This window comes from Marmota monax, unplaced genomic scaffold (genome assembly GCF_021218885.2).
Source record: "Marmota monax isolate L192 unplaced genomic scaffold, Marmota_monax_Labrador192_F-V1.1 WCK01_AAM20220418_F8-fsc00110, whole genome shotgun sequence".
NCBI classification, from domain to species: Eukaryota; Metazoa; Chordata; class Mammalia; order Rodentia; family Sciuridae; genus Marmota; species Marmota monax.
In genome coordinates, this window is record NW_026694633.1 from 3,379,321 (window position 1) to 3,405,412 (window position 26,092).

Here is a 26,092-nt window from a genome sequence, read left to right on the forward strand (position 1 = left end):
CATGGTAAAGATTTCTAGGACTCGGTAGGTCTCTGCCATCCCGTTGGGTGAAAGGCCCCACCCCAAATATACTGAGCCTGACTCTGAGGGGGCGGGGCCCGGGAATCTGCATTTTAGTAGCTTCCCAGGTAGTTCAGATGCTCAGTCAAGTTCAGAACGGAACTCTCTTCCCAGCCTTCCTATTCTCTGATTCACTTCTTGACTTCCGCCGGGTTCTGGCGAATTCTCCAGTTCCCACAACAACAGGAGAGGAGGGAAGAGAAGCCGCCACCAAGAACCTTAGGCCCTTGGGGCAGCCGACCTCCCTCTCTCTCGGCGCCCGCCGGCGGGTTACATAACGGACCGCGGGACGCGTTCTCGCGAGATTTCCACCGCCCCCCTCCTCGCTCCACGTCAGAAGGAACCGGGCGGAGCGGCCAACATGGCGGAACGCAGGCGACACAAGAAGCGGATCCAGGTAGCAAAGCCCAGTCCAGGGGTAGGGGGCTTCAGCGCGCTCGGAAGGAGAGGAAGCGGGGAAGACCTCCTGAAAAGGCGCGCGAGGGAGAGGAGGGGTGGGGTTCCGCCGCAAGGTAGCCCGCTTCAGGCTGTGTCGTTGTGAGGGGCCTGAAGTGGGGCGGTGTTGGCTACCGCGGAGACAGAGGTGGTGGTGGAGCAGCAGGGGAAGGAAGGAGGCGCCGCTCTGGGAATCCGGCCACGGAGACGCGGCTGAGGGCCTGGGGTTCCTGTGGCGGCGCCGGCCCAAGCCTACGCTGGCAGGTCAGCCTTCTCCGGAGCTCGGACAGGGACCCACCCCGACCCGGGGCCCCTCCTCCGTTCCCTTCACCCATCCTCTCGCCTTAGCTATCCCGAAATTAAGGCCACGGTAATTGGGGTAGAAGGAGGCGGAGGGTTGACCTAAAGCAGAGGTTCTTTGTGCGCATAGACGGTAAGAGGGGGAAGGACCTGGACCTGGTCAAATGCCCCAGGGGCGCAGGCTGTGATCCCCTAATCCAGATGTTCAGTTGCGTTTACGTGTTTCCTCAATATTTTAACCTCATAGTTCCACTTGAAGCTTACTGGCTTTCTTCCAGGCGACACGTTGTAAACAAACACAACCCCACTGGTGCTGCAATGAGCTGGTGGCACCCAGAAACCTTTCACATGCCAGTTTGTCATCCTCATAACCTACATAACATCCCTCCCTCATTCCATATGCATATCATCTGTGCATTTCTTCCCAGCAATTTTCCCCCTGTTGTTCTTTGTCAAGAGGATTAAATATGTTGAGCATCTTGGACTCAAGATGTTTATTAGTCTCAGCAGTTCATATGCTGAGAAATCAAAAGCATCATAAATTGATAGCATGTAGTAAAGTTGTCAGTTATACTTATCTCCAATTGTTACACTTACTGTTTTCTGTTCCTGGAATAGAGTGACTTTCCTATTTATATTCTCTGCACTTTTGTTTATCAGCTTATTGGCCCTCTTACAGGTGTTTTGAGCAAGTTAAAGTTTAAATTAAAAATTTTTAAAGTGGTCTTTCAAGTACTCTGAAAAAAGATAATGATCTAGTAAGTTTGCAGTTTGGCAAAAAAAAAAAAAGTAATTGTGAACAGGGTACCAAAGGGAATTAAAAGAGGCAAATTCCAAGTTCAGACAGGTCTGAAGACAAGGGCTTAAGATCACTAGAAGTTTCTAATCATACTATTCCTGATCTTTTGAAATTTAGTGTTACTGATTTATATAGACAACATTTTACCAAAATTTTTATTGGAAGTTGTGAGATTTGTACTTGCTGTACTCCTTATACTTGACAACACAAATTTTATGCCCATGAATACCCACTGTTTGTAAGCTATATTTACAAACTATTCAAAGAGTTTTGAATTCATACTCTAAAAGAAATAAGCCAATCCCAAAGAAACAAAGTCTGAATGTTTTCTCTGATATGCGATGCTAATTCACAGTAAGGAGGGGGGGGCGCTAGGGAAGAATAGAAGTACTTTGGATTAGACAGAGAAATGTATATGGGGGGTGGAAGGATAGTAGAATGAATAAAGACATCATTACCCTATGTGCATATATGATTTCATGGTGTAACTCTACATAACATATAACCAGAACAATGAGAAGTTACACTCCATTTATGTACGATGTGTCAAAATGCATTCTATTGTCATGTGTAATTAATTAGAACAAATTTTTAAAAATATAATATTATATATATATATACATATATATACACACACACACACACACACACACTATTTTACAGTTTAAACTGCACCTTAATATTGTCAGGAAGGGTATATAATTCAATTTTTGAATAGGTGCTGATAAAAAGGTAGATGAATATAGTATAGTACTATAGAGGTAGTGGCCCAGAAATTTAGTGTTTGCCCCTGTGCCTCTTTGTACTGAAGCTCCACCAATTTTTAGAGTAATTTTGAGCAAGTTACTTTTTAACCTCAATTTTCTGCATATGTAAGGGATTTTTTACCTTTAAAAAACAATTGTTTTAAACCTTACATTTATACAGTTGCTGTGAAAACAGTAGGTAAATCATTTATACTTACTAAGTTATAAATGTTACAAAAAGTGCTTGGTGCACAACCTCTTCCTTCTTATCCTCCCCTAGGATAAAGAACTTAGGTTGGATTATTATTTTGGTTTTTGTTAAACACTTTTCAATGTGGTGAAGATTGGTTAACAGCTATCTATTCAGTAAATAAACATTAGATTGTGAGTTACAGAAAGTATATCTACTTACTTTCTATTGTTTATTTCAGGATCTGATTGTTAAAAATTAGTTTTGCATACTGCAAAATGAAAATACATTATTTTCTCATCACAGTTTTTTAAATAACTGTGTAGAATATTTGTGGAAGATCTTGGAGTGGTACTTTTATGTCATTAAAATTCTGACAAATTTATAAAAATACACTGTCCTAGTCAACTCCCCCTTTTTTTTCCTTACCAGAGAGTCAGAAACTCTATGCTATTGATATCACGTGAGATTAAAAGATCAAATTAATGACAAAGTTCAGAGTTTGTTAAAGAAAAGATTCTTTTGTAGGACTTAAAAGCAGAGTATTCTACAATAACACCTGTTTCCTGTTATTTGATGTTTCATGATTATTCATTTCTAGAAAAGATTTTATGTTAAGTAGATTCAGTAACCTTGAATTATAATTTGTAATTTGGGGGAGGATGTTTGGTATAAACAATAAAATAAGTTCAGGGTTAAAAAAAAAAGTAGTAGCTAATTCATTTGCTTTTTCTAGTGCAGCATAATTTCAGATTCTTGTGTCCCATCAAAGTTGGAAGCAAGAAGACTATTGTCACATTTCCTTCTAGGACTGAAAGTACTCGTCACTGAAAACCTGAAGTGAGCCACATGTTCATTGACATGATGAACAAATTTTAATGATGGAGATTCTCAAATAAGAGTGATATCATTCCAAATTAATGAAAAATTTGAATAGAGTTTTAAGTTATTTAAGAAATGCAATTATGTAATGTTTTTAAAGAAATATAGTAACTTCATGCAGATTAACAGTGCTGCTTACTAGAAGCATTGATTTAGAATCCTGTTGTCATGAAATTTAAGAGTTGAAAATAGTCTAGTAAAATTTTTTTTGAAACTTCTTCACCAATTAGTCTGATATAAAAACAAATGATGGGCCTAGAGTGTACTGCCTGCCCTCATTTTACAGATAAACTGATGTCCAGTGAGGTTATGTGACATAACCTGGATTGCTCATCAAGATAGTAAAACTAGTTTTAGATAGATCTTCTAATTCCCAATTGAATAGTCTTTCTACCTCACCATTGATAAAAGTAAGTTATTCAGAAATACTTTAATCCTGATTCTTTATATCAAATTGTACAACAAAAAGACTTAATATGACTTGTCCCAGCTAAAGGGAATCATCTCATCCAGTATTTTGCATATGTGTATATCTTGTTGAGTTTTGGGACATTTAAATGGCTTACTTGTTCTTAGAACTTTTATAACCTCCGTCAGTTATTTTTGTTGGACTTAGCTGTCTTCCTGGCACTAAACCCCTGACATATCATAAGCTATGCTTAATTTCAGGAAAGGAAAGAAAATAGCAACTTTTGGACCATAGAGCCAGACTACAGGTCTTACTTCTCAGGACCTTCTGAAGAAAAGAGAAGGAACCCAGGAAGATAGTCCTAAGTCTGAAATCTCCCCACACAGGTTTAATGGAGGATTTTGCAGTTACCTAACAAACCTGTTGTTACAGAGAGAATACAATAGAAGTGAATTGGAGGTGTTACAGAAGGATACTAATACAGTCAATATACAAAGCTGTGTGACTTTGAGCAAATGATTTACCTTAGGTCCCTTCCAGCTTTCAGATTTTATTCTGTTAACCTATTGTTGGCATTTTCACAAATATTTTTATACTGTCTTTTTTGTGTCTTTGTGTACAAATTTACAGTTTGTAAACTTGAACCTTTTTCTTTTTTGCTCAGTTGAGTATTGACAGATCAAGTAAGGCATTCTATTGGATATAGTTTTTAAATTCTTCTGTATCAGAAATTCTGTAAGATAAAAACCCATGTTTACCTACTCTGGATCTAATTTTTTTTCCTCAAAAATGTTAAGTATTTGGCTAAAATAATGAAATTGGTAATCTGTGTCATTGTAGTGTTTGTTGATGTGTTCTAAAGTAAAAATAGTTTTTGTTAAACAATCTTATAAGAGTGTTTTAACCAAACTTTGAATTTAAAAGTGGTTTACAGCAATTAGCACATTGGTATTTGGGTGCAAAGAAAGGCAGTCTAGCCTAAACTTGTTGGATCTTAACGTCCTCATTCTAACACATTCTAATTTTTTGCCTAAAAATTTCTCTCCTTTTGTTTCAGAGTTGATGGGCTGGTTTCCTTTTCATTAGTGAGTGCTAATTTCCTAAAAGGCCTTTATTTCTTTTTATAAACCTTGAAATGTTAATATTTTGTTCATATCAAAAGGGAACACAGGGAAGATACTGTAGTTCAATGTATAAACAAGAAGCAGGTTAGACTATTTTATACCCTCTTTAGGCTGCAGCTGGGAAACAGAATAAAGCCATCATACAGGATCCCCTGTATGACCAACTTCTCATAGTCATGTTCTCACTGGATCTTTCTTTCTGGCTTCAAAGCCCCAGGAGATAACAAATTGTATTGTTTTCATAAAGGCAATCCATATTGTAATATGGATAACAATTATAAGTTACTGATACTTTAAGAAAGTATCAATGGACAAGTAATTCTGTGTCTAGTTAGGAGAGATTATCCAAATCCTATGTTTTCTAAATCTCTTCTGGTCATTGTTTCTTAGTAGTATCTTTCCAAGGAGGGTATGCAGTTGTGGAAAAGTTGGCTAACTTGAAGTTAATTGTTAAAATGAGATTTAAAAATTTTGTATATACATTATATACAAAATTCCCTATTGCATAATAGAATCAACTTTTCAGCTTTTTATGTATCCTGATATTTAACCCAATTTTACATGTACTACTTTGATTATCTCTCAGAAGATTAATACATTTATCTGTAATCAGTAAGTGTTTTAATTGAGTTAGTGTGAATATTGACATACCATGTCAGAGTGACATTATTGTTCTCCAGAATTACCTTCCTCCCAGTTTCCTTTCTGTTATTGAAAAACTATCATTTCTGTTGACCTACATACCTTTAACTAACCTTTTCATTCATTCTTTATAATTGAATCCTATTTATTCTATATTTGTAATGTTTCAGATATCTACATTTTTTTTTCCCTGTTCTTGGTCTGGCATCACATCACATTTACTTGAATATTGTAGTAGTCTTCTAACTAGTTTCCGTGCTTTATGAGTTTTTTGTTGTTGTTGTTTTCAAATTCATCTCACAGAACCACCAAAGTAATATTTAAAACATTTTTCTAATTCTCTTCTATTCAAAAATTACTAGTGGTCTTTCTGCTGCTTACAGAATAAAATAAAAATTACTTATACATATTAATCTCCCAGAGCTTCATAACTGGTCTCTCCTGGAGTCCACCGGGTTTATACTTTTCATTCAGTTTACCCCAAACTCATTCATCTTTCAAAATTCAGTGCCTTCTTTCAAGAAATCCTTTTTAACTGTTCCTATCCACATTTATCTCACTTTTACTTTGTGTACATCTAAAATATATTTCTTCCACTCCTTTTGGAAAATAGCAGTTGCTTCTTTTGATGGTTATGTGCCAAAGTGAAGGTGTCATGCCTTACAAATGTTTGGTATTAACAGTAGCATCTGAAGATCATAGGATAAGCAGTCAAGAAGTACATATTTGAATGGTTTTTCCTCCCACAATTTTTAATGCCAGTAACAAGTTATCAATTAGATATATCTTCAAATTGACAACAGATGTATCAGATGAGGGGATAATGAGTATAGTTGTGATTATAAAATAGAATTGGTTTCTGTAAGGCATTAATATATCATTATTTTCAACTATTATGTAATTTTTTCAGCTGTATGAATATATATATTTACTAATAGATGAAGCTCATGTTTATTACACATGTACATTATACAATTAAATACTGTCATTTAACATGTGATGTCAACATATATTAACATAAAATGGTTTTAAAAATTCTAATAAGGAATTTCACCTTTTATTATGTCAGGAAATGTATTTTATAGCTAAGACTCAGATCATGAACTATGTAGATGTTAGTGAACTTTTTGAGTGTTAAAATATTGATTTTGCAATTTTTTAGGACTCTGGGGTTTTTGGGGTACGTATCTTAATAAAATTTTTTTCATGAGTATTTTGTTTTTATAGTAGTCTTCATTCCAGTTGAGTCGTTTGAGCTTTTAATTTTTATTGCTACAGATAACTCACAGCTGATAGTGGCAGAGTATATAATAGAAAATTTAGAGAGAGATATGGAAGAAAACAGGGAAGAATTAAAGCTTTTTCAAAACTACTTTGTGAGTGTGCTTCCATTAACCAGATGTTCAAATGACATAGTAATATCTGTTTTCTGCAGTTCTAATTTTTGCCTTATCTTTATTAAGGAAAAGAAGAAGGCAAGGTAGGAAAGGAGTCCCAGACAATACCTGGTATCTGCAACTACAGAGGAAAGGGGAGGGAATTAGTACCAATTGTCAGCATCTTAGGAGTTCTTAAGGAATATTCATCGAGGCAGCTATCCTTGGTTACTTTGAGAACTGTCCCAATGGGCTATACATATTATTCTGGGTACATACTTTGGTTGTAGCTATTTTACACTTAATTTGTCATACTTTGACATTTGGGCAGTCACTATTGGCAACATCTTATCTTTTAAATTATTGTTTTGTGACTATTAAAAAGATGAACTGGTACAAAGTAGTTACCATACTGGAAAAACAATTCAAATGCCAAAAAGCAGAGTTGAGGCCAAAAAAGCAGACAGGTCTGGCCCTTGTCTATTTGTATTTGAAAAATATATAGTTTAAAAATCTCTATTTTTCTCTTTTTTGTGCATTACCAAGCTCCAGAGATTGCCTGAAGCAAGGGCTGTAGTTCATTTGAAAAGATTTACAGAACAGATCTGTAAATTATTCTTCAGTGCATAAATTTCTCAAGTAAATCATTACATTAAATTAATATTCTTACGTTGCAGGAAGTTGGTGAACCATCTAAAGAAGAGAAGGCTGTAGCCAAGTATCTTCGATTCAACTGTCCAACAAAATCCACCAATATGATGGGTCACCGTGTTGATTATTTTATTGGTAGGATTATAAAACAATATTAGTGTACATATCATATGAAGTTACCTAAATTTGGATTTTGTAGACGTTTTAGAAGTACTTGCCAAGTGTGTTTATTAAAAGTTGGTGATTAATATATGACAATTGATTATCCTATTCTTTTTAATTGCATTTGTTGGAAATTTTAAAAATAGGATTTACTTTTAGTATTCAGAAGTGTTAACTTTTATCTTGATAGTATGTGTACTTGGAACTAACTAGGAGCTTTGGTTCTTCATATTATCCATACAACCCTGTTATAAACTCTTGTAGTATATAATAGGGCCCATAGCTTATAAATAGTGGTTGTGTTGCCTTTTTTATCAATTAAAATTGAGTTGCCATTATAGAGAAGAAATTCTGTATCTTCTCTTTCTTTAGTAATATTAATGATTTTGATATTCAGAGTTTTTTAAAAATAGACATACTGATCACTTTAAATCTAACATTTAGCTATTTCTACTGACAGTAGTTGATTGTTTACAGAGTTATTCTTCAGTGGGTTACAGTAAAATTTGATGAGAATTTTTATTACTGTGTGGAGAAAGAGGAAGGTGTTTGAGTTTGTTTATCCTGTATTTGATAAGAGTGATAGTTGCATACAAGTATTTTGCAAATTTTTGTCATAAACATTTCCCTATTAATTTACCTTGTTTTAAATAGTATTTCTGAGAGCCACTTATTTCACAACGTTACTTTAAAAGATGCTTATCAATATATTTCATAAATTGAGGTTTTAAGGAACTGTTATGATGGTCATATTATACTTAATTTTACATTGTGCTAGGTTTTATTTTCTGTGTCAGAATGTTGAAATTTGCCTTATGAAATATTGTTTATGTAGACATAAGTTCCCATGAATACTAAATTTAAAATAATAAATTTCTTCTTTAGCTTCAAAAGCAGTGGATTGCCTTTTGGATTCCAAGTGGGCAAAGGCCAAGAAAGGAGAGGAAGCTTTATTTACAACAAGGGAGTCTGTGGTTGATTACTGCAACAGGTAGTATTATTTCTTAGCACAACAAAATTTATTTCTTTGTATAACAAAATAATTTTTAAGTTTCACCATAGTATTAAAACTCTTTACTTATTTTTTATCATTAACGGTAGCTTTTTTACTCTATTGCCAGGCCCGCTAAACTAAAGGGTCAGCAATATATCATATGCCAAAGTCTATAGTGAACAAGCTCTTTCTCTTTTAGAGCAAATGGTTGGGAGTGTTTTTCTAAAACTTTTGCAGGGATTCCTATATCCTTGTTATCCTTGGTTTTTTAGTGTCTGTGCCCAGAACCATAAGCCAGATACCCTTCCCTGTTTTTAATGATTACTAATGTAGTATTCCTTGAAAATCAAGGCAACTACATCTACTTTTCCTGTCTTTGAGAATTCAGGATGCAGTACAATTTGGTAACATAGATATATTTTTCACATTACATATTTTTTCTTTGCAGACACTCCATGGATTTACTTATTAATACTTACTAAGTATATTCAATAGTAGATGTTGACTGAATTTTGTTTTCATGACACTGATATTTATAATCTGAGAATTGGAGATTTTAGATTATTTTTCATGTTCGTAGGGAGGGATACATAGCATTTCCCCACATAATCTTCACAGTGCATTAATGTGTATTCAGAAATATTCCATGCATCCTAATCTTGCACCAAAGATTAATAATAAATGATTTCTAAATGACACCAGCACAATTTTTAAAAAAAGAAAAAGAAAAAAGCTGCATATAATGGTTCCATCCCACTTTTTTGCAAAAAGAAAAAAAAAAATGCTGAGATATGGTGTTAATATTGGGTTTACTAACACTTAAGATATTAGCCATCTGAGAATCCTCTTAAAATCCACTGTTTCACAGCCTGGTTTCTTAAACTGTTGTATTAAATAATCATCAAATATTTATCTTTTTGTTGTTGTTGTTGTTGTTTTTTGGCACCAGGGATTGAATCCAAGGGCACTTTACCACTGAGCCACATTCCCAGTTTTTTTTTTTTTTTTTAGTTAGAGACAGGGTCTCACTGAGTTGCTTACGGCCTCACTAAGTTACTCAGGCTTGCTTTGAACTCAAGAGTCCTCCTACCTCAGCGTCCTGATCCACTGGGATCAAATATTCCTTAAAATTCTTAGTTGTCAAAGACGAGAGATCACTAATAGGCATTTCAGAAACAGTACGTTTCATTGTTGGGTGGGGATACCCTAACAGTGGTGCAGTTGATATTTACTTGTTCCTTACAGCAATTTGTCTAATTAGAATTAGCTCCAAAATACAAACTCCCTGCCCACTTCAAAATAATTTTTTTTTTTTTACATATGGTGTAAAAATTATAAATGCAGCAACTGAGGCATGAAGAATTTAAGAACCTTGCCCAAGGTCACAAAGCTGGTAAGACTTAAGGTTCTAAATACAGTATTCTGGCTTCAAAGTCCATGCTCTCAACCACTGCACTATGACTATTTCCTCCAACAAGATGATGGTTCTTTTAAGGGAGCAAAGATTACAATTGAGTCACTTGCCAATACTAATTTTTTTGGATATTAAATCTCTGAGACTATTTCTCTGAGAAGGAGAGCAGCCAGTATGGCCCATATCTATTTGGGCTTGTAGGAGCTATGGAACCATTTTAAAAGCTTTTAAAAGCTCCAAAGACCTAGGTTCAGAGAATGTCATAGAGGTGTTCTCACTTTTCATTTTATATGTTATTCCCATTTATGTTGTGTCTGTCCTTTTTTTTCATTAAAATAAAGGAGAGAAGCCATTTCTAATATAACTATTGAGGATTGGATGGCCAGTCCTCATGGGTTCCTGCTCAGCCATAGAGAAAACCACAGTAAGATTCTTGTCCAGTTTCACTTGAAGTGTGAGGAAAGACACAAAACAGGAAAATGTGGGATAGTAAAAAAAAAAAAAAAAAAAAGATCTTTTCTAGTACAATCTGTACATTTTGTGGCCTACTGCACACATGAACTCTGCAAACTAGTTCAGACTAGGTGTCAATGAAATTTTGCATCACTGACCTGCAGTCTAGTAATGTCCTCCTCACTCTTGTGCAAGTGAGTCACACTCTTTCTCTCTTCTGGTCTTTCTGTGATCCTAACCTGCCACTTTCCTTCAGTGGTTCTCTTTCCTCTATCCAATCTGCCTGTCAATATTACAAACACATCTCTCAAGTCCTACTTCTACCATGTAGTATTCCCCAGGTCCTCCAGTTCACATTAACCTTTGTTTCTAAAGTTATACTGACTTTTCAAGTTAGTATCATCCAGTTTGGCCCTTAACCATTTTAGAATTCTGGTATATGTGTTAGTGTTTTAATCTCTTGCATCTAAATCTGAAAACAGTTGTAGGATCATTTCTCCATAGCACTTGGCACAATGGGACATGTAATTAAAATTCACCATTGATACATAGGTGAAAGTACCTAATACAGGCCAGGCGTTAAATAAATATTTGTTAAATCTGAAAAAAAAATGCTTAAGAAGTGAGAAAAAATACAGAAGTAATTTTAAAACTTTTTACAGGCTGCTTTTAAACCATTTATTTACTCAATCATGTATTTATCACATATCTATTGTAAAGCAAGCCCCTGGAATACAATTACTGTGACTTGCTTCCTATCTCAGAAAACAGAATTCTAATCTGTTGGGACAGATTTATAATTAATAACAATAGCTGATGAAAATGCTTTAATCAAAATTTGAAACATAAATAGGCAGTTACCCAACAAAAAAGAGAAAAGGGGTATTTATTCCCAGGAGAGGGCATAGGATATATTGAGATAAGAAAGTATAAGTAGTTCTGTGAAAAATATCAAGACAGATATTTCTTTGGGCTCATGATTTATTCTGTATCTCATATGTAAAGCCAAATAAGTAGAGGCTTTGATTTTATTACAAAAGTTAAATAATGTTAATCTCACATTTTTAAGCATTTTTAGACATCCTCTAAAGACCCATAAATGAGTAAGTCAGTGATTGTACTTAGTACAAAATGGACTAGTGCTATAATGATCTTTGAAACCAAATGTATATGTATCCCATAACTAGTAATTGCAGTTGAAGATTTTGCCATAGCAATAATGATAACATTTATTGACTCTATGTATACCAGACACTATGTTCAACAGTTACAAGTTCTCAATCCTAAAAACCCCTATGAGATAGGTATGTCATTTTAGAAATCAAGTGAAGTTAAGTTACTTACCTAATGTCATTTAGCTAGTCAGGTGGTAAAGATGATATTTGAACCTAACTCAATGTGAAATTATTTTCAACATGATTTGATTGGAAGTTAATAATCTACTTTTCTTTCATGGGTGGGGATAACCTTGCAGGAAGAGTGAAAAGTGACAGAAGAAGCAGACGGTCCTACTTGTCCTATGCCCTTCTGTATCTGCTCATCAGGGAAAAGGTTTTTTCCCTCTTACTAAAGTTCAATGGTTTATTTCTTAAATTACTTATTTCTTTATTAAGAGTTTTTTCCACTGATATAAATTTCAGAAACTGAAGATAAAGAAAATGATACAGAAGAAAACCTAAATTATTGATAATGTTGTTTTGTAGTTAAACACATTACCATTTGAGAATATACATTTAAAGTATCTATATGTGTATACATGTACTCTCAATATGTGGACATTTATTATGTGGACATCTGTAATATAAACTATAATATAAAATGCTGTTTTTTTAAATTAACATTACATGAAAAAGATTTCATTTTCAGATTAAATGATAATAAATGTTTCTTCTAGGAAATCACATAAAGGCACAAACAGAATTGGAATATATGTTCATTATAAATTTGTCAAGACATTCTGAAGTAAAAAATATAAATTACCCCTTTATATTCAAACACCCCACTACTATTATATCCCACTTACTGTTTATAAGTAGCTAATCATTAATTCTTAATTTTATTTATATGTGTATTTACAAAATTATATGCTAAATAGATTTTCTGAACAAATAGAATAGGCAGATGAGGAAACCTAAAAGTAAACTTTATGGTAATGATTATGGATTGGACCTAATGTGCTACAAATGGAAGCCCATCCAGGCAGGTGAAATATAAGTGCTCCAGTGGGCATAACACAGTGACCAGAAAGAAGTGGTCATCTGGACAGGAAGATCTATTTCACAAATGACATGATGTTCTAGAGCAGGCACCAGTGAGGTGTAAATAGAAAGGTAGATTAGCAGGTACAGATAGTACTAGTGAGACCTTGCTTCTAGATTGTGTTGTGGTAGTTGTACATTATCAAGGCAGTAGTGAAGAAAAAGATAAGAAACTTAGAAGCTTGAACATAAGATTTGAAAAAGTTGCTTATAAATGATAAAATGAAGGGTAACCCAGTTTCTTGGTAGGATTATAAGGTTAGAAAGGAACTGTCAACCGCAAAGTTGATTTAAATTGGGATCAGCTGAGCTTCTAAACTTATCATAAAAATGAATAAAACAAAGATCTCATGAAGAGTTTACAGTTAGTGAAAGAGCAAACAGTTGTAACAAATTATATAGTAAGAAGACAGATGCTAAGGATAGGATAACAGGAAACAGAAGAGAGGATGGGGTGGGCTTGTGGTTTATACACGGTCAACTAAGGTTAAGGGAAAACTTGAAAAAACTTGAAGAAAGTAAGGCAGTAAAACAAAAAGACATGTTTATTTAGGGGGAAAACATTCCAGATGAAAGGATCAGCCAGTGTAAAGGTCCAGAGGTGAGAATGTAAAAAAAAAAAAAAAATAACTACTAAAAAGAAGAAAGAACAGTGTGTATAGAGAGAAGTTAACAAAAGCAAGAATACATAATATTTTGCCAAATATATTTTTCAAATTGATCTTGTGATAATCCTTATCAGAGTCCAGAAATCTCATCTTACTGTATTTAATTATTCATTACTTAATTGAAAATATCTCATCATAATGCCAGCCTGAATAGTGAAGTCCATGGAGAAAAAAAAACGACACCCAGAAAAATGGTGAAGAGATATGAATAGAATTAATCAAATCATGGACACACTTTTTTTCTTTTCTTTTTCTGTACTAAGGACTAAACTGGGAGTCAGGGGGAGGGTTATTCTACCACTGAACTATATTATTCTCAGCCCTTTTTATTTTTTATTTTGAGAGAGTGTCTCACTAAGTTGCCCAGGCTAGTCTTGAACTTTTCAATCCTTGTGCCTTAGCCTTCCAAGTTGCTGGGATTACAGGTGTGCGCCACCATACTTGGCATGACACACTTTTAATCTGTTAACATTTTTACACTATTTTCCTCTTTATCATTTCTGGCATTGAGACTTACTTAACATTAAATGAGGCTAGTCTTGCTTACTCTTAAAGGACCTAGAGATAAATTTTATATCAGTAATTACAAACCTATAATCTCTTTTATACCTAAATTAAATAGTTAAAAGTGAAAATTATATTGAATATCATTGAGTTTTGACAACTTTCATATAATCTAATTGACCTATAAAAGGTTTTTTGACTGGTGTAGTTCAGTATATTTCTATGGGCTTACTAGTTGTAATTTATGGGTTGCCAATTTATGTCTTTCTTTGCTCATTTTATTTGGGTCTTGATCTTTTTTTGCTTTTTAGTCTATGTCTGTATAATAGATTGGGAATATAATGTTATACTTTTTTACCCCTAAGGCTTTTAAAGAAGCAGTTTTTCCACCGGGCTTTAAAAGTAATGAAAATGAAGTATGATAAAGACATAAAAAAAGAAAAAGATAAAGGAAAAGCTGAAAGTGGAAAAGAAGAGGACAAAAAGAATAAGAAAGAAAATATAAAGGAAGAAAAGACAAAAAAGGAAAAAGAGAAAAAAAAAGATGGTGAAAAGGAAGAATCCAAAAAAGTAAATTAAACTAAAATTAAGTAAAAATGATGTGTATTTGATCTACTGGGATATAAGCATATTTAAAATATCAGCACCCGTTTGAGATGATTATATTGGGATTATTTATAAATATCATAGTTAAGAATCTTTTGTGTTAAAAGTGAAAAAATTTTTGACTATATTAATGTTATATTGCTTTTCCTTGATAATAAGTGTTATTTCTATTATTCACCTGTGGTTTTCATAGGAGGAAACTCCAGGAACTCCCAAAAAGAAGGAAACGAAGAAAAAATTCAAACTTGAGCCACATGATGATCAAGTTTTTCTGGATGGAAATGAGGTAAGAGTATATAAGAGGAAACCTAAAGAAATAATGGCTTAATACAAAATAGTTGCTTATTTCTTTCTCATCAGTATAATCTAGAGAGATAGGGCAGCTCCATAGTGGACCTAAGTTCCTTTGTTTTCACCTTTGAAGATTGCCTCATGGTCCAAAATGATTGCCAACCTGGATATCTATATCCAGAAGAGGAAAAGAGTGAAAAACCATGCTTCTATTTAAGAAGGCCTCTTAAGGACACTGTCCAAGAAGCTGGCAATTTCATTTCTGCTTGAATTCCACTGACTAGAATCTAGTTACGTGGTTATACTTACCTGAAATAAAGTCTTAGATATGCACTTTTTATGCTGAATGATCATCTGCCCAGCTAAAATTGCAATTTTCAATTATTATCAAAGAAAAAAAGAACAGAGTAGTTAATGGGGGACATCGACTGATCTCTGTCTCTTATACACATCACTTGAGGGACTTAAAATTTTCAACATTATTTGATGCTTTGCTCAAGGAGCTAGCTTTTATTGTATCTTTTATAATTGTAAATTTGTGTGGTGGCAACCTTCCAGGAAGATTACATTGGTTAATGTAGTTACTTAACCAATACAAAAACATTAGTTATATACAATTGGGCTATTGTGAATTTCAGGGCATATTCTTTCTTACTAAAATATTAAGTAGTGTATATAAAATACTGGCTTCTAGGGCTATGTGTTTGAAATTCTGGGGAAGCTTTTTTAAAAGTATATGTTCTGGGGCTAGGGTTGTGGCTCAGTGATAGAGTGCTTGCCTAGCATGCACAAGGCACTGGGTTCGATCCTCAGCACCACATAAATGTAAAATGAAGATATTGTGTCCACCTAAAACTAAGCAATAAATATTTTTTAAAAAAACGTGTTCTGTCTAGGCTTTTCGCAAACATATTTGCATGAGAATCTTAAATTTCTTAAACGGAAGGTTGGGTGGGCATGGGTATGCATCTGCATACAAATATCTTATGGTAATTTTAATGGTTAAGAACCTTGGTTGATGTCTACCATGTGAGAGGCCCTGGGTTTAATACAGTGTACAAAAAAAAAAAAAAAGACAAAAGTTTGGTTAAGAACCCTTGTAATAGAAGTGCACTAGTACCATCAGTTAAGCATTGAGCATTAGCTATATGCCAGCTATTTTTATAGGTGCTGGGAATAGCATGGTAAGTACAATGAAATTCTCTACACAGAAGCACTTAGCAGTCTGTCAAACACAGAAGCATTTAAACTAGTTACTTTGTTGAATGGTAAGCATTAATGGTGTAAGATTAACAATTAGGAATTGTTATTCAAAAACTAATTAGAAAGGACAAGTAGGGTTTAAAGACCCTGGACACAGCTGAGCCTTCAAGGCTGACAGGCTGATTGCCAAGTGAACCAGGAAGAATTTATGTCTTTTAGGGAAGGAAAAGCTGAGCAAAAGCATGGGTCTTGCCATCCTGAAAAGACTAGATTTTATTCTTAGAAACCACCATGTATTCCACAATTTTTAAAGGTAGGAAATGTCTTTTTTTCTTAATATATTTATTTAGAATGGTAAGTAGCAGAAGTAATGTCTATGGACTTATTTCCAGGGAGATTGTAAAGAATAAAAGTAGGGATTGAAGCAGAACCCCAGGTGTTAGAAATAGAAGAACCAAGTTGGAAGGACAGAAAGAATTCTGGTCAAATAGGAAATGAAAGACTTCTGTTATTTGTAGAAATTAAGAAATAAAACTAAAAGTTATGGATGATGATTGAACATCTCCAATCTGAACGATGTTCTGTTGTATAAAATTGCCTGCTAAAAGTACATCAAGCTTTAAAACAGTGGTTCTCTTCATGTGGGCTAAAAACCCTCCTTGAAGGAGTGGACAGTGAAATTATTGCAGGGAGTCACTGAATCTTTATGTTCCCCAAGCATGATAGTGGTTCTTTGTTGTCAGTAGGAGAGAAAAATATGTAGTTTAGAGCTGTTGGATCTTAGTAAAACCTGGCTGGAATCTTAACTATGTTCTTAGCCCAAACAGATCCATTATTACATAGGAACAAAAGGATTGATAATTGCTGATCCTTATTTTGAATAAACAGTGATTTGCACACATAAACAAATTATTGAATGCATGGAAGTATGTACAAAACAAGCAGCATTCTTATGATCATTTTCTAACTGAATGAATGCCAAAGGAACCATTATTATTAAAGGGAAAGTCTTTGGAATTTTTCTTAGAAAGTAAGCCTCATATATTAAGATGTTGGTGACTGCCTTAGAGGTCCTTAAATGTAGAAATAAACTTTATGGTGGATGCAGTGGTGCACACTTGTAATCCAACTTGTCAGGAGGTTAAGGCAGGAGGATCACTTGTTTGAGGTCAGCCTGGGCAACTTGGCAAGATAGTCTCAAAAATTTTTTAAAAGGGCTGGGGGTGTGGTTCTGGTGAAGCACTCACCTAGCATGCACAAGGCCTTGGGTTCCAATCCCTAGTATCACCAAAAAAAAAAAAAAAGACCTACTTTCCATTGTGACCTTAGAACTTGTAAGCACTAAGGTTTCTTGATTCTTCTAGGTTTATGTGTGGATCTATGACCCAGTTCACATTAAAACATTTGTCATGGGATTAATTCTTGGTAAGTAGCAGGATGTAAGTAGCATTAAAGTATAATCTAAAATTTAGGAAACAAATGCAGAACCACAAAGGAAATTATTTCTAAATATAAAAGTTATTGTTTCAAAGTGAGTACTTTAAATAAAGTCAGAAGATAAATGGTAAACTAAGGAAAATATTTGCAATATATTAAAATGAAGATCTTTAAGAGATTAACAACTTGGTAGAAAAATGGTAAGGTAGTGCACAGATAAAGCATTACAATAACCAATCATGGATGATACTTAATCACGCTCAAATACAAAATAAAGCAACAGTGATTAAAGGAATAATAGAGTTTGACAGTGAAGGTCTTAGTTAGAAGGTCTCTCCAACACTTGACAGGTATATCCATTGTTTTAATTTTAGAGGGAGGTCAGTTTGGCATATCTTTCAAATTTTAAATGCATATACTCTAATCCTTCAATTATACTTGTAGGAATTTATCCAATTTTATGCGTGTAGTTGCACAAGCATATGCATTTAAGTGTTGCGTATTTTAATCCAAATCCTTCAGACTATATTTAAGAGCATAATCTAGCATATAATCTTTCAAATGTTAAATGCCTATATCTTTTGGCCTAATAATTCCATTTAAAGGAATTCACTCTGTTATACAAACACAGTTGCACAGATGTATATGTACAAGGATATTTGCACTGATATTATCTGTTAGAGGTTCAAACTGAACAGAATTCAAGTTCTTTAATAAGAAAGGGGTAAAAGAAATTACAGTATAGTAGAATACCATGTATCTTTTAAAGAATTAGTATGCACTGATTGAAAGATATCTAGAATGGCCAGGTGTGATGACATGCACCTATAATCCCAGGATCTTGGGAGGCTGAGACAGGAGGATTGCCAGTTCAAAGCCAGGCTTTAAGCAACTCAGGGAGACCCTGTCGCTAAATAAAAATATAAAAAAGGGCTAGAGGTGTGGCTCAGTAGTTAAGTACCCCAGGATTCAATCCCCAGTATCCAAAAAAAAAAGAAAGAAAGATATCTGGAATATATCTAATTTAAAAGAAATTGCAGAAGAATAATATTTATTCAGAAATGGAGTAGAACAAGAATTAAACGAAGATGTAGTCTTCACTATACCTTCTGATTTGTTTTTTTGAACATGAGTATATTTCTCTAAGTTCAGGGTAGGAGTGGGTAGGGAAGAATGATATAACAAATAGAAAAATAGATATTAATTAAAATAATCTTGGTGAATATGATATCATAGGACCTCATTCAAAACAACTCTTATGATAAGAGTAGAAACTGTTAAATCCAAATAGCTAATAGCTATTGATTACTACTAATGTAGTAGTCACTTTGCTAAATATTTTACAGACAGTATATCATCTCATCCTTACAACAGCACTGATTAACTCTAAAGTAACTTAGCCTGAAAAGGATTAAGTAACTTGCTGTGTGTTACTTAGCTTATAAATGATAGAGCTAGAATTTGAATACTGTTCTAAAGACCTACTAATACTGGAGATACTTCTATACAGTACGCCTGATTTTAAAAAGGCAGTCTGTAGCAGAATCAGCTGGTGAGCTTCTTGAGTCTGTGAATATCAGAGCTCCACCCCAGAATCACAATCTCTATGATAGGGTCTTTAGAATTTTATTTATTTATTTATTTATTTTGGTTTGTTATTTTTTGTTCTTAGCTTTTCCCCCAAAGAATATGTTCTCTATTGTTACAACCAAGTCATTTAAATTTTTATTCTAAAAGTTATCTATGTAATTTTGTCATTTCTTGTTCTAGTGATTGCAGTTATAGCAGCCACACTCTTCCCTCTTTGGCCAGCAGAAATGAGAGTAGGTGTTTATTACCTCAGTGTGGGCGCAGGCTGTTTTGTAGCCAGCATTCTTCTACTTGCTGTTGGTAAGTATTACTAGTAGTAAAACTAACCTCAGTAAGGTAGGTATTGAGCAGTTGGAACTATAATCTGGAACTTTAGTAAAACTTAATAGCAAAATTAACATAAGTATGTCAAGAGTTACATGATTCTACTCTCTGGGTTAAATCCCAAAACGTGACTCAGACTTGATTAGTTTGGGTCTAATCTGAAGAAAGGATTACTGGATTTTTTTAATTTTTAATTTTTTGATTAATATTACATTTGATTGACAAATCATGATTATACCATGAGGTACAATGTGGTGTTTTAATGATTAAATCAAGCTAATTAACATATATATCACTTTGCTTACCTTATCATTCTTTATGGTGAAACATTTTAAGTTTATCCTTTTAGTTATGTTGAAGTAAATAATACATTATATTTTAATCTGAAAAGGGTTTGCTTTAAAGATTAACTACAGCAAGAATTTATTATTTTTGTAGTAATTTATTATTCAGTAAACACTTTGATATTTCAACAAGGCTGGGGTTATGGCTCAGCATAGAGCGCTCACCTAGCACATGCAAGGCCCTGGGTTTGATCCTCAGCACCACATAAAAATAAATAAAGATATGTGTCCGACTAAATAAAGGTATAAAAAATGTTGTATCTGATTAAAAAAAAGAGTAGATGGGAATCTTTGATTTTTTGTCTGCCTTGTCAGTTTATTGCCTGCTCTTAATTTTGTCTTTTTGATGTGAAAAGGGTTTTTAAATTTTTATGTGATCTAAATCTATTAGCCCTTTTGATCATCTTCTTGGCTACAGAAGACACCAATTTATTTATGTTTTCCTGTTTGATGTTTAAAACATTTAATTTCTCGATGTATCTAAAATTTATTTTGGTACCTGAGTAGAAATTACTGATTTCCCCCAAAGTGGCAAATCATTTGTTTAGACCAAATAAAACCTAATCTTACCATATATAGCCTGGCCATAGCAGAATTATAATATGCTTTATTGAATAAAAAGCACAGAATTTAAATATTTAATATAAGCTGCATTGGCCTTGTTGAAATATCAAAGTGTTTTACTGAATAATAAATTACTGCAAAAATAATAAATTCTTGCTGTAGTTACTTTGAATATGCTTTGTTAATTCACCATTTAAAATAAGACTTTTGGCATTTTTCTAAAATTTGTCACTGTTGGTATAGAAATGGTATGACAGTACATGTCACAGTTTTTCTGTGATTCTTCCCTTTGCTCCTGGTAATCTAATGCCACATGGAGAAAAAACTGTAAAGCATGTTAGAATTCTGCCATGCCCAGTTGTGCCATTTCTATATTGAATTTTCTTAGGTTTTGATACAAGATTTCATATTATGAATCATCTGTCTTATAAACCTATAAAACCTATCATAGTATTATAATTGTGTTTGGAGAAAAAAATGTTTAGCCTCCTTAAAAGTTATTCATTTTCTCTCTTAATCTATCATGGAACTTGTTCTTGTCATAATTTCAAACATTTACTTTTTCTGTTTGGACCACCAAAGATTCTAACAACATTCTTTTTGCATATTTATATTCTTGTGGAAATAAAATACTACTTTATAAATAAGGTAGTTTATTTTTAAATGCTACTCTAAAAAATCAAGGCATAGCTATAACTGTTTTTTTATTTTTCCAGAACAAAATAATGGAAGAAGCATTGACAAGCTTTTTTGAGGCTTTATATGAAACAGTGATACATAGTCATGAAGGAAAAAAAAGTATCCATTGATTAGCCTATAACATTTATATAATCATTATGGTCTTTATAAAAGAAAAGTCACTGAGCCATACATAACTGGTAAATTAATAGAAAACTACATGAAGTATTAGAGTTTGTAAAATTTCATTATCTCAGTTTTGTCATAATATATTGTTCTAAAAGAGTAATGTCATAAAACATACATAAACTCCCTTGCTTTCATTAGTATTATATTGTTTCTTACTATTGAGAGAATTGGTCCTTAAATAAGCAAAAATTATATAACTTACCTAATTAGTAAAACAAATAGAAGATAGATGCTAGGATTCTTTATCCAGGGTTGACCTATCCTTGATTTTTTAGAGTAGCATTTAGGCCATGTAAGTGCATGCCTTGGATCTACTATACCTTGTGCAACCCTCAAAAATGTTTTCATTTATTTTAAAATCAGAAATAGCCCAGTGGTAGAGTGTGTATATATATGATTGTATATATTAGTAGACTGCAGTATTATGTTTGCATTTGTACCATTACATATGTAAAATATAATTTTAGTTTATTTTTTATAAAGGAAGTGCCTTACAAAGGCAAAAGTACCTAGGATTTAGAAAAGTCATAATGCAGCCCTGCTTTTTCCTTTATAAAGCGTTTTTTCTTAGGATATACTTCATTTCTTACTCACATTTTTTTCATTTCTTACACATGGTCTCATGAATGCTTAAACTTCCAACTGACTGCTGTTTTTTAGAGTATAACATCACAAATTACATAAATCATAAGTGTATGTCCATTTAACAATACCCAGATGAAAAAATAAAAGTAATTCTTTGGGAGTGGCATTTCAGCATTGTGCACTTAAGTTCAGAGCAGAATGTTCTGCCATGAGAATGTTTTGATAGATGCTAAAATAGTCAGGATTTAAATACTCATATTAAGGTGCATGAAATGTGCAAATAAAACTAAATGTTTTCCTAGCGTTTTATTAACAAATATTCCCTGCTCCCTGATTCAGTGTTTGAATTATTCAAAGAAATTTTTCTTCCCACAGCTCGTTGCATTTTGTTTCTCATCATCTGGCTCATAACTGGAGGAAGGCACCACTTTTGGTTCTTGCCAAATCTGACTGCTGACGTGGGCTTCATTGACTCCTTTAGGCCTCTATACACACATGAATACAAAGGACCAAAAGCAGACTTAAAGAAAGATGAGAAATCTGAAACCAAAAAACAGCAGAAGTCCGACAGTGAGGAAAAGTCAGACAGTGAGAAAAAGGAAGATGAGGAGGGAAAAGTAGGACCAGGAAATCATGGAACAGAAGGCTCAGGTGGAGAACGGCATTCAGACACAGACAGTGACAGAAGAGAAGATGACCGATCCCAACACAGTAGTGGAAATGGGAATGATTTTGAAATGATTACAAAAGAGGAACTGGAACAGCAAACAGATGGGGATTGTGAAGAAGAGGAGGAAGAAGACAATGATGGAGAGATACCTAAATCTTCACATGAAAAATCATAATTCGACTAATTTTGGGAACTGATTAAGGGCAAGAGGTTGGATTTTCTATGTTGGCTGATCATCATAATGTACACATCTTATTTGTAGCATTCTTTATATCCATTTACTGAAATGTATTTGACATCCAAGCAGTTATTCAGTTCATTTTATAGAGTATTGGTACTACTATTGGTACAGTCTAAAGCCATTAATAAGTTTATCCATTTGATAATTTAACAGTAAGTAGGTCTTATTCATTTTGATAGTTATCAAAGATGCATTTTCCACAATGACATTTAGATTAAGGGCATTTTTGATAGTTGTATGGCTTTTTACTGTTAGACTAATCAAAATAACTTTAGAAGGAATAAAGAAATTGCAACGTTTCAGATTATGCAGAGTTATATAGCCATTTCACAGTTTCTTTAGAATGAAATGCGTAACACTTTGTTCTTGATAGTTTGCTTTTGTTTTTCATCATAAAATTATCCAGGAAATTTCTTAAGATTCTGAGTTAGCAGGGTTCAAAAGCATTTCGTGGAAACAAGCCAACTAATAACAATGCAGCAGCACTTCTAGTTTAGCTGCAAATTCTCCTTTTCCAACTTAGGAAATCCAAACTGATTTGTACGTTTGATTCAGAGAAAGATGGTCATCTCCAGTAGAGAACATGAACAGCATTGGTTGGAAGGTGATGGCTCTCCTACCTTCTTCCCCATCTCCTTGTAACGTAAAGCGTATTCTGTATATAATTTACGAATAAAACATTTTATTTTAATTGTTACTTATTATTTAGACATTTCTCAACACTTAAATTTGTAAAATTAAGACCATGTAAGGGTATGTTTTTAGAGAAGTGAAAGTTTCGATAACCCACAGAACACCTGTGATCTTTCTACAGCAGCTTCAGTTTTGTGCCAACATTCCATGTATTTGAATATGAGTAAAAACTGATCCTTATTAAATATAAGAGCAGACTTAAAAGTAGCTGTTTGTAAGCCTTAATGTTCATTTTGTTTTATTTTAAAACTTTACATTCAGAAATGGGGGTACTGTATTACCAGACCAGGAGGCCCTGCTGTGAAAGATAATTTACTGTTCTAAAATATCAATTTAAAATAAAGGCTATAAAAGAAAACATAGAGAACCATTGGACTCTAATTGCTTCAAACTAGTTTTGTAATTTGGTTTTATGTTTCAAATCATAGAAGAGCCTTGTTTACTTATGAGCATAATCATTCCTTGGAGTTATACTCTCAAAGTGATAGTGAATATTAAATTATTTTCCTTCAGTCACAGAGCAATTTGCTTTGTAGTTGAAATAAGTGAGTAGGTCTTTAATTTTTTTAGGTTGTTTCCCATCCAAGTGTTTGACTAAAGATGTTAAATTCTTATAATTATGAAAAAATACTTTTTCTATATATTGATACATCCTATCAAACATGGCTTGATTGCTTCTTTAATAGTATTCCCTGTAAGTGGCTAGAAGTGTGGCTCTTCCATGTTAATGCAATACTGTCAAGGCTGCAATCATTTCAAATTTTCTCTTAGCAAATGTTTGTTGATTTTAGTGCCTGGGTATTTCCCCCTCACATTTGCAGATCTCTTTTGCTTTATTTCCACAATTAAGGATATATAAAATTTGAGCTTCTGAGCTTCTTAATCACCAGTAACAATAATACCTATTATGGGGTATTGAAAATGATACCAAAAGTGTTTCTCAGAAATAAAATTAATTTTGTTAACAATTACTACTATGGGAATACCCGAGCACTCACTGTTTAAAGTTCTTTCTAATACATGTATTGTGTCTAGTCTCAAAGACATGTGGAGCATGACAGGAAAGTCAGCTTTTTATTGTGTATGGATTCTTACAGAATGTTAATACAAGGTTTTTAAATATTGGTGATTCTGAGGGGAATTGCATTCTTAAATGGTTAGAAAGTGAGTTCGAAATTTCAGCTTAGTTTTTATTGTACTCGTCAAGTACACACACAAACATAAAACTCAAAGGCTGCATATGTTACAATGCTCAGAATAGATGACTGTCTTTGTTAGCTAACTTTAAATATCCTCCAGAGCATGGAGAATTGTTTACAGTAGTCAATAGAATTGATGATTAAAATAAAAGGGGGCAGGGGAAATCTTCAGATTTGCTATGCCACTGTTAAGTATAAGCACAAAACTTTCAGATACTGTAGGATTTAGTGTGGAATGGTTATAAACTGGCCTAACTAAGCAGAATTGAATTAACAGGACTAAGTCCAGATGGTAAGAATAATGCATAGGTGAATGTTCTTAAAGTTACTATATTAAATAGGGTGCTTTTCCTTTTCCCTTCCACTGAATTCTTTAATTTCCAAATATAAAGCCTAGACAATGTTAATTGAATAATTTAGATGAACAATATTCAGAAAGTAATAAATTTTAATATATCGCATTGAAATTATGCAGTGGTGATGGATTTTGGTGTTTTCTCCCTCTTTCTGGTTTTATATAGTGGGTACCAATTAGCTACTGACTAGAAACCATGTCTTTTGCAAATTGAATTTTCTTTTTCCTAATCTTTATTAAGAACTGGAAAAACAGCATCTCAGTTGTTCTTGTATTTGTGGTAGTTATGTGCTATATAGTCACTGTGATCACTCAATTAAACCATTGCTTCTAGGGGAAATAAAGGGCTGGGTGTTTGCAAGCCTCTGGCTACATTTTATTTAAACAGTCAATATGTAAACTTGTTTTAGCTGTTCTTTCTGTTAGAAAGACACTTTATTTAATATAGCTGATTCATTAACCCTGTACACAACAAATAACACTATACTTCCTGTCTGATGAGCTTTTCTGACACTTTTTTCTTTCATAAGGCACATCACAGCCTTAGGCCAAGTGCCTTATTGGACACACTCCTTGGAGGTCACTTTAAAAAGTGAAATCACCAACAAAAAGCACAAATGTGAAAAAAACATGGCATTAAATAGAGCAAAAGGACTCTCATTTATAGTATGAGACCTGGAACAAGAAGGCATTGTTCAACCTTAGCTGAGAATGCATTGGACAAGTCACAAATTTTTTGCTACTCTGCGTATAGCTACAAAAACACTGCAGAAATTTTAGCCAAATTCACAAATATGGAATGTTAGATTTACTATGAATAAAGATTTACTGTGTTTAACTATAAACTTGTGGTATTTAGTTACCTAATCTACAGAATAGAATATTGATGAATTGTGCTTCACTATTTGCGTAACATTTTAAATATCCACTCTGGAAGTTTTGCTTTTACTTTTAGAGCTGTATTTCAGGTCTTTGTTCATTCATTAATGCTGAGCATTTACCATATTACCAGAGTATAATAGACAAAGCCATGAGTAAAAATCCAGTATTCCTGTT

General features: G+C 33.5%; 1 protein-coding gene across 1 annotated transcript; it reads left to right on the forward strand.

Annotated features, from left to right (window-relative positions):
* The first annotated feature begins 217 nt into the window (after nucleotides 1-217).
* On the forward strand, nucleotides 218-23,840 carry Sec62 (SEC62 homolog, preprotein translocation factor). Its single transcript, XM_046422925.2, has 8 exons — nucleotides 218-457; nucleotides 7,641-7,749; nucleotides 8,662-8,767; nucleotides 14,433-14,637; nucleotides 14,867-14,959; nucleotides 17,532-17,592; nucleotides 19,375-19,494; nucleotides 22,254-23,840. The coding sequence occupies exons 1-8, from the start codon at nucleotides 422-424 to the stop codon at nucleotides 22,721-22,723; spliced, it is 1,200 nt and encodes a 399-aa protein (XP_046278881.1). The 5' UTR covers nucleotides 218-421; the 3' UTR covers nucleotides 22,724-23,840.
* Nucleotides 23,841-26,092: the final 2,252 nt, after the last annotated feature.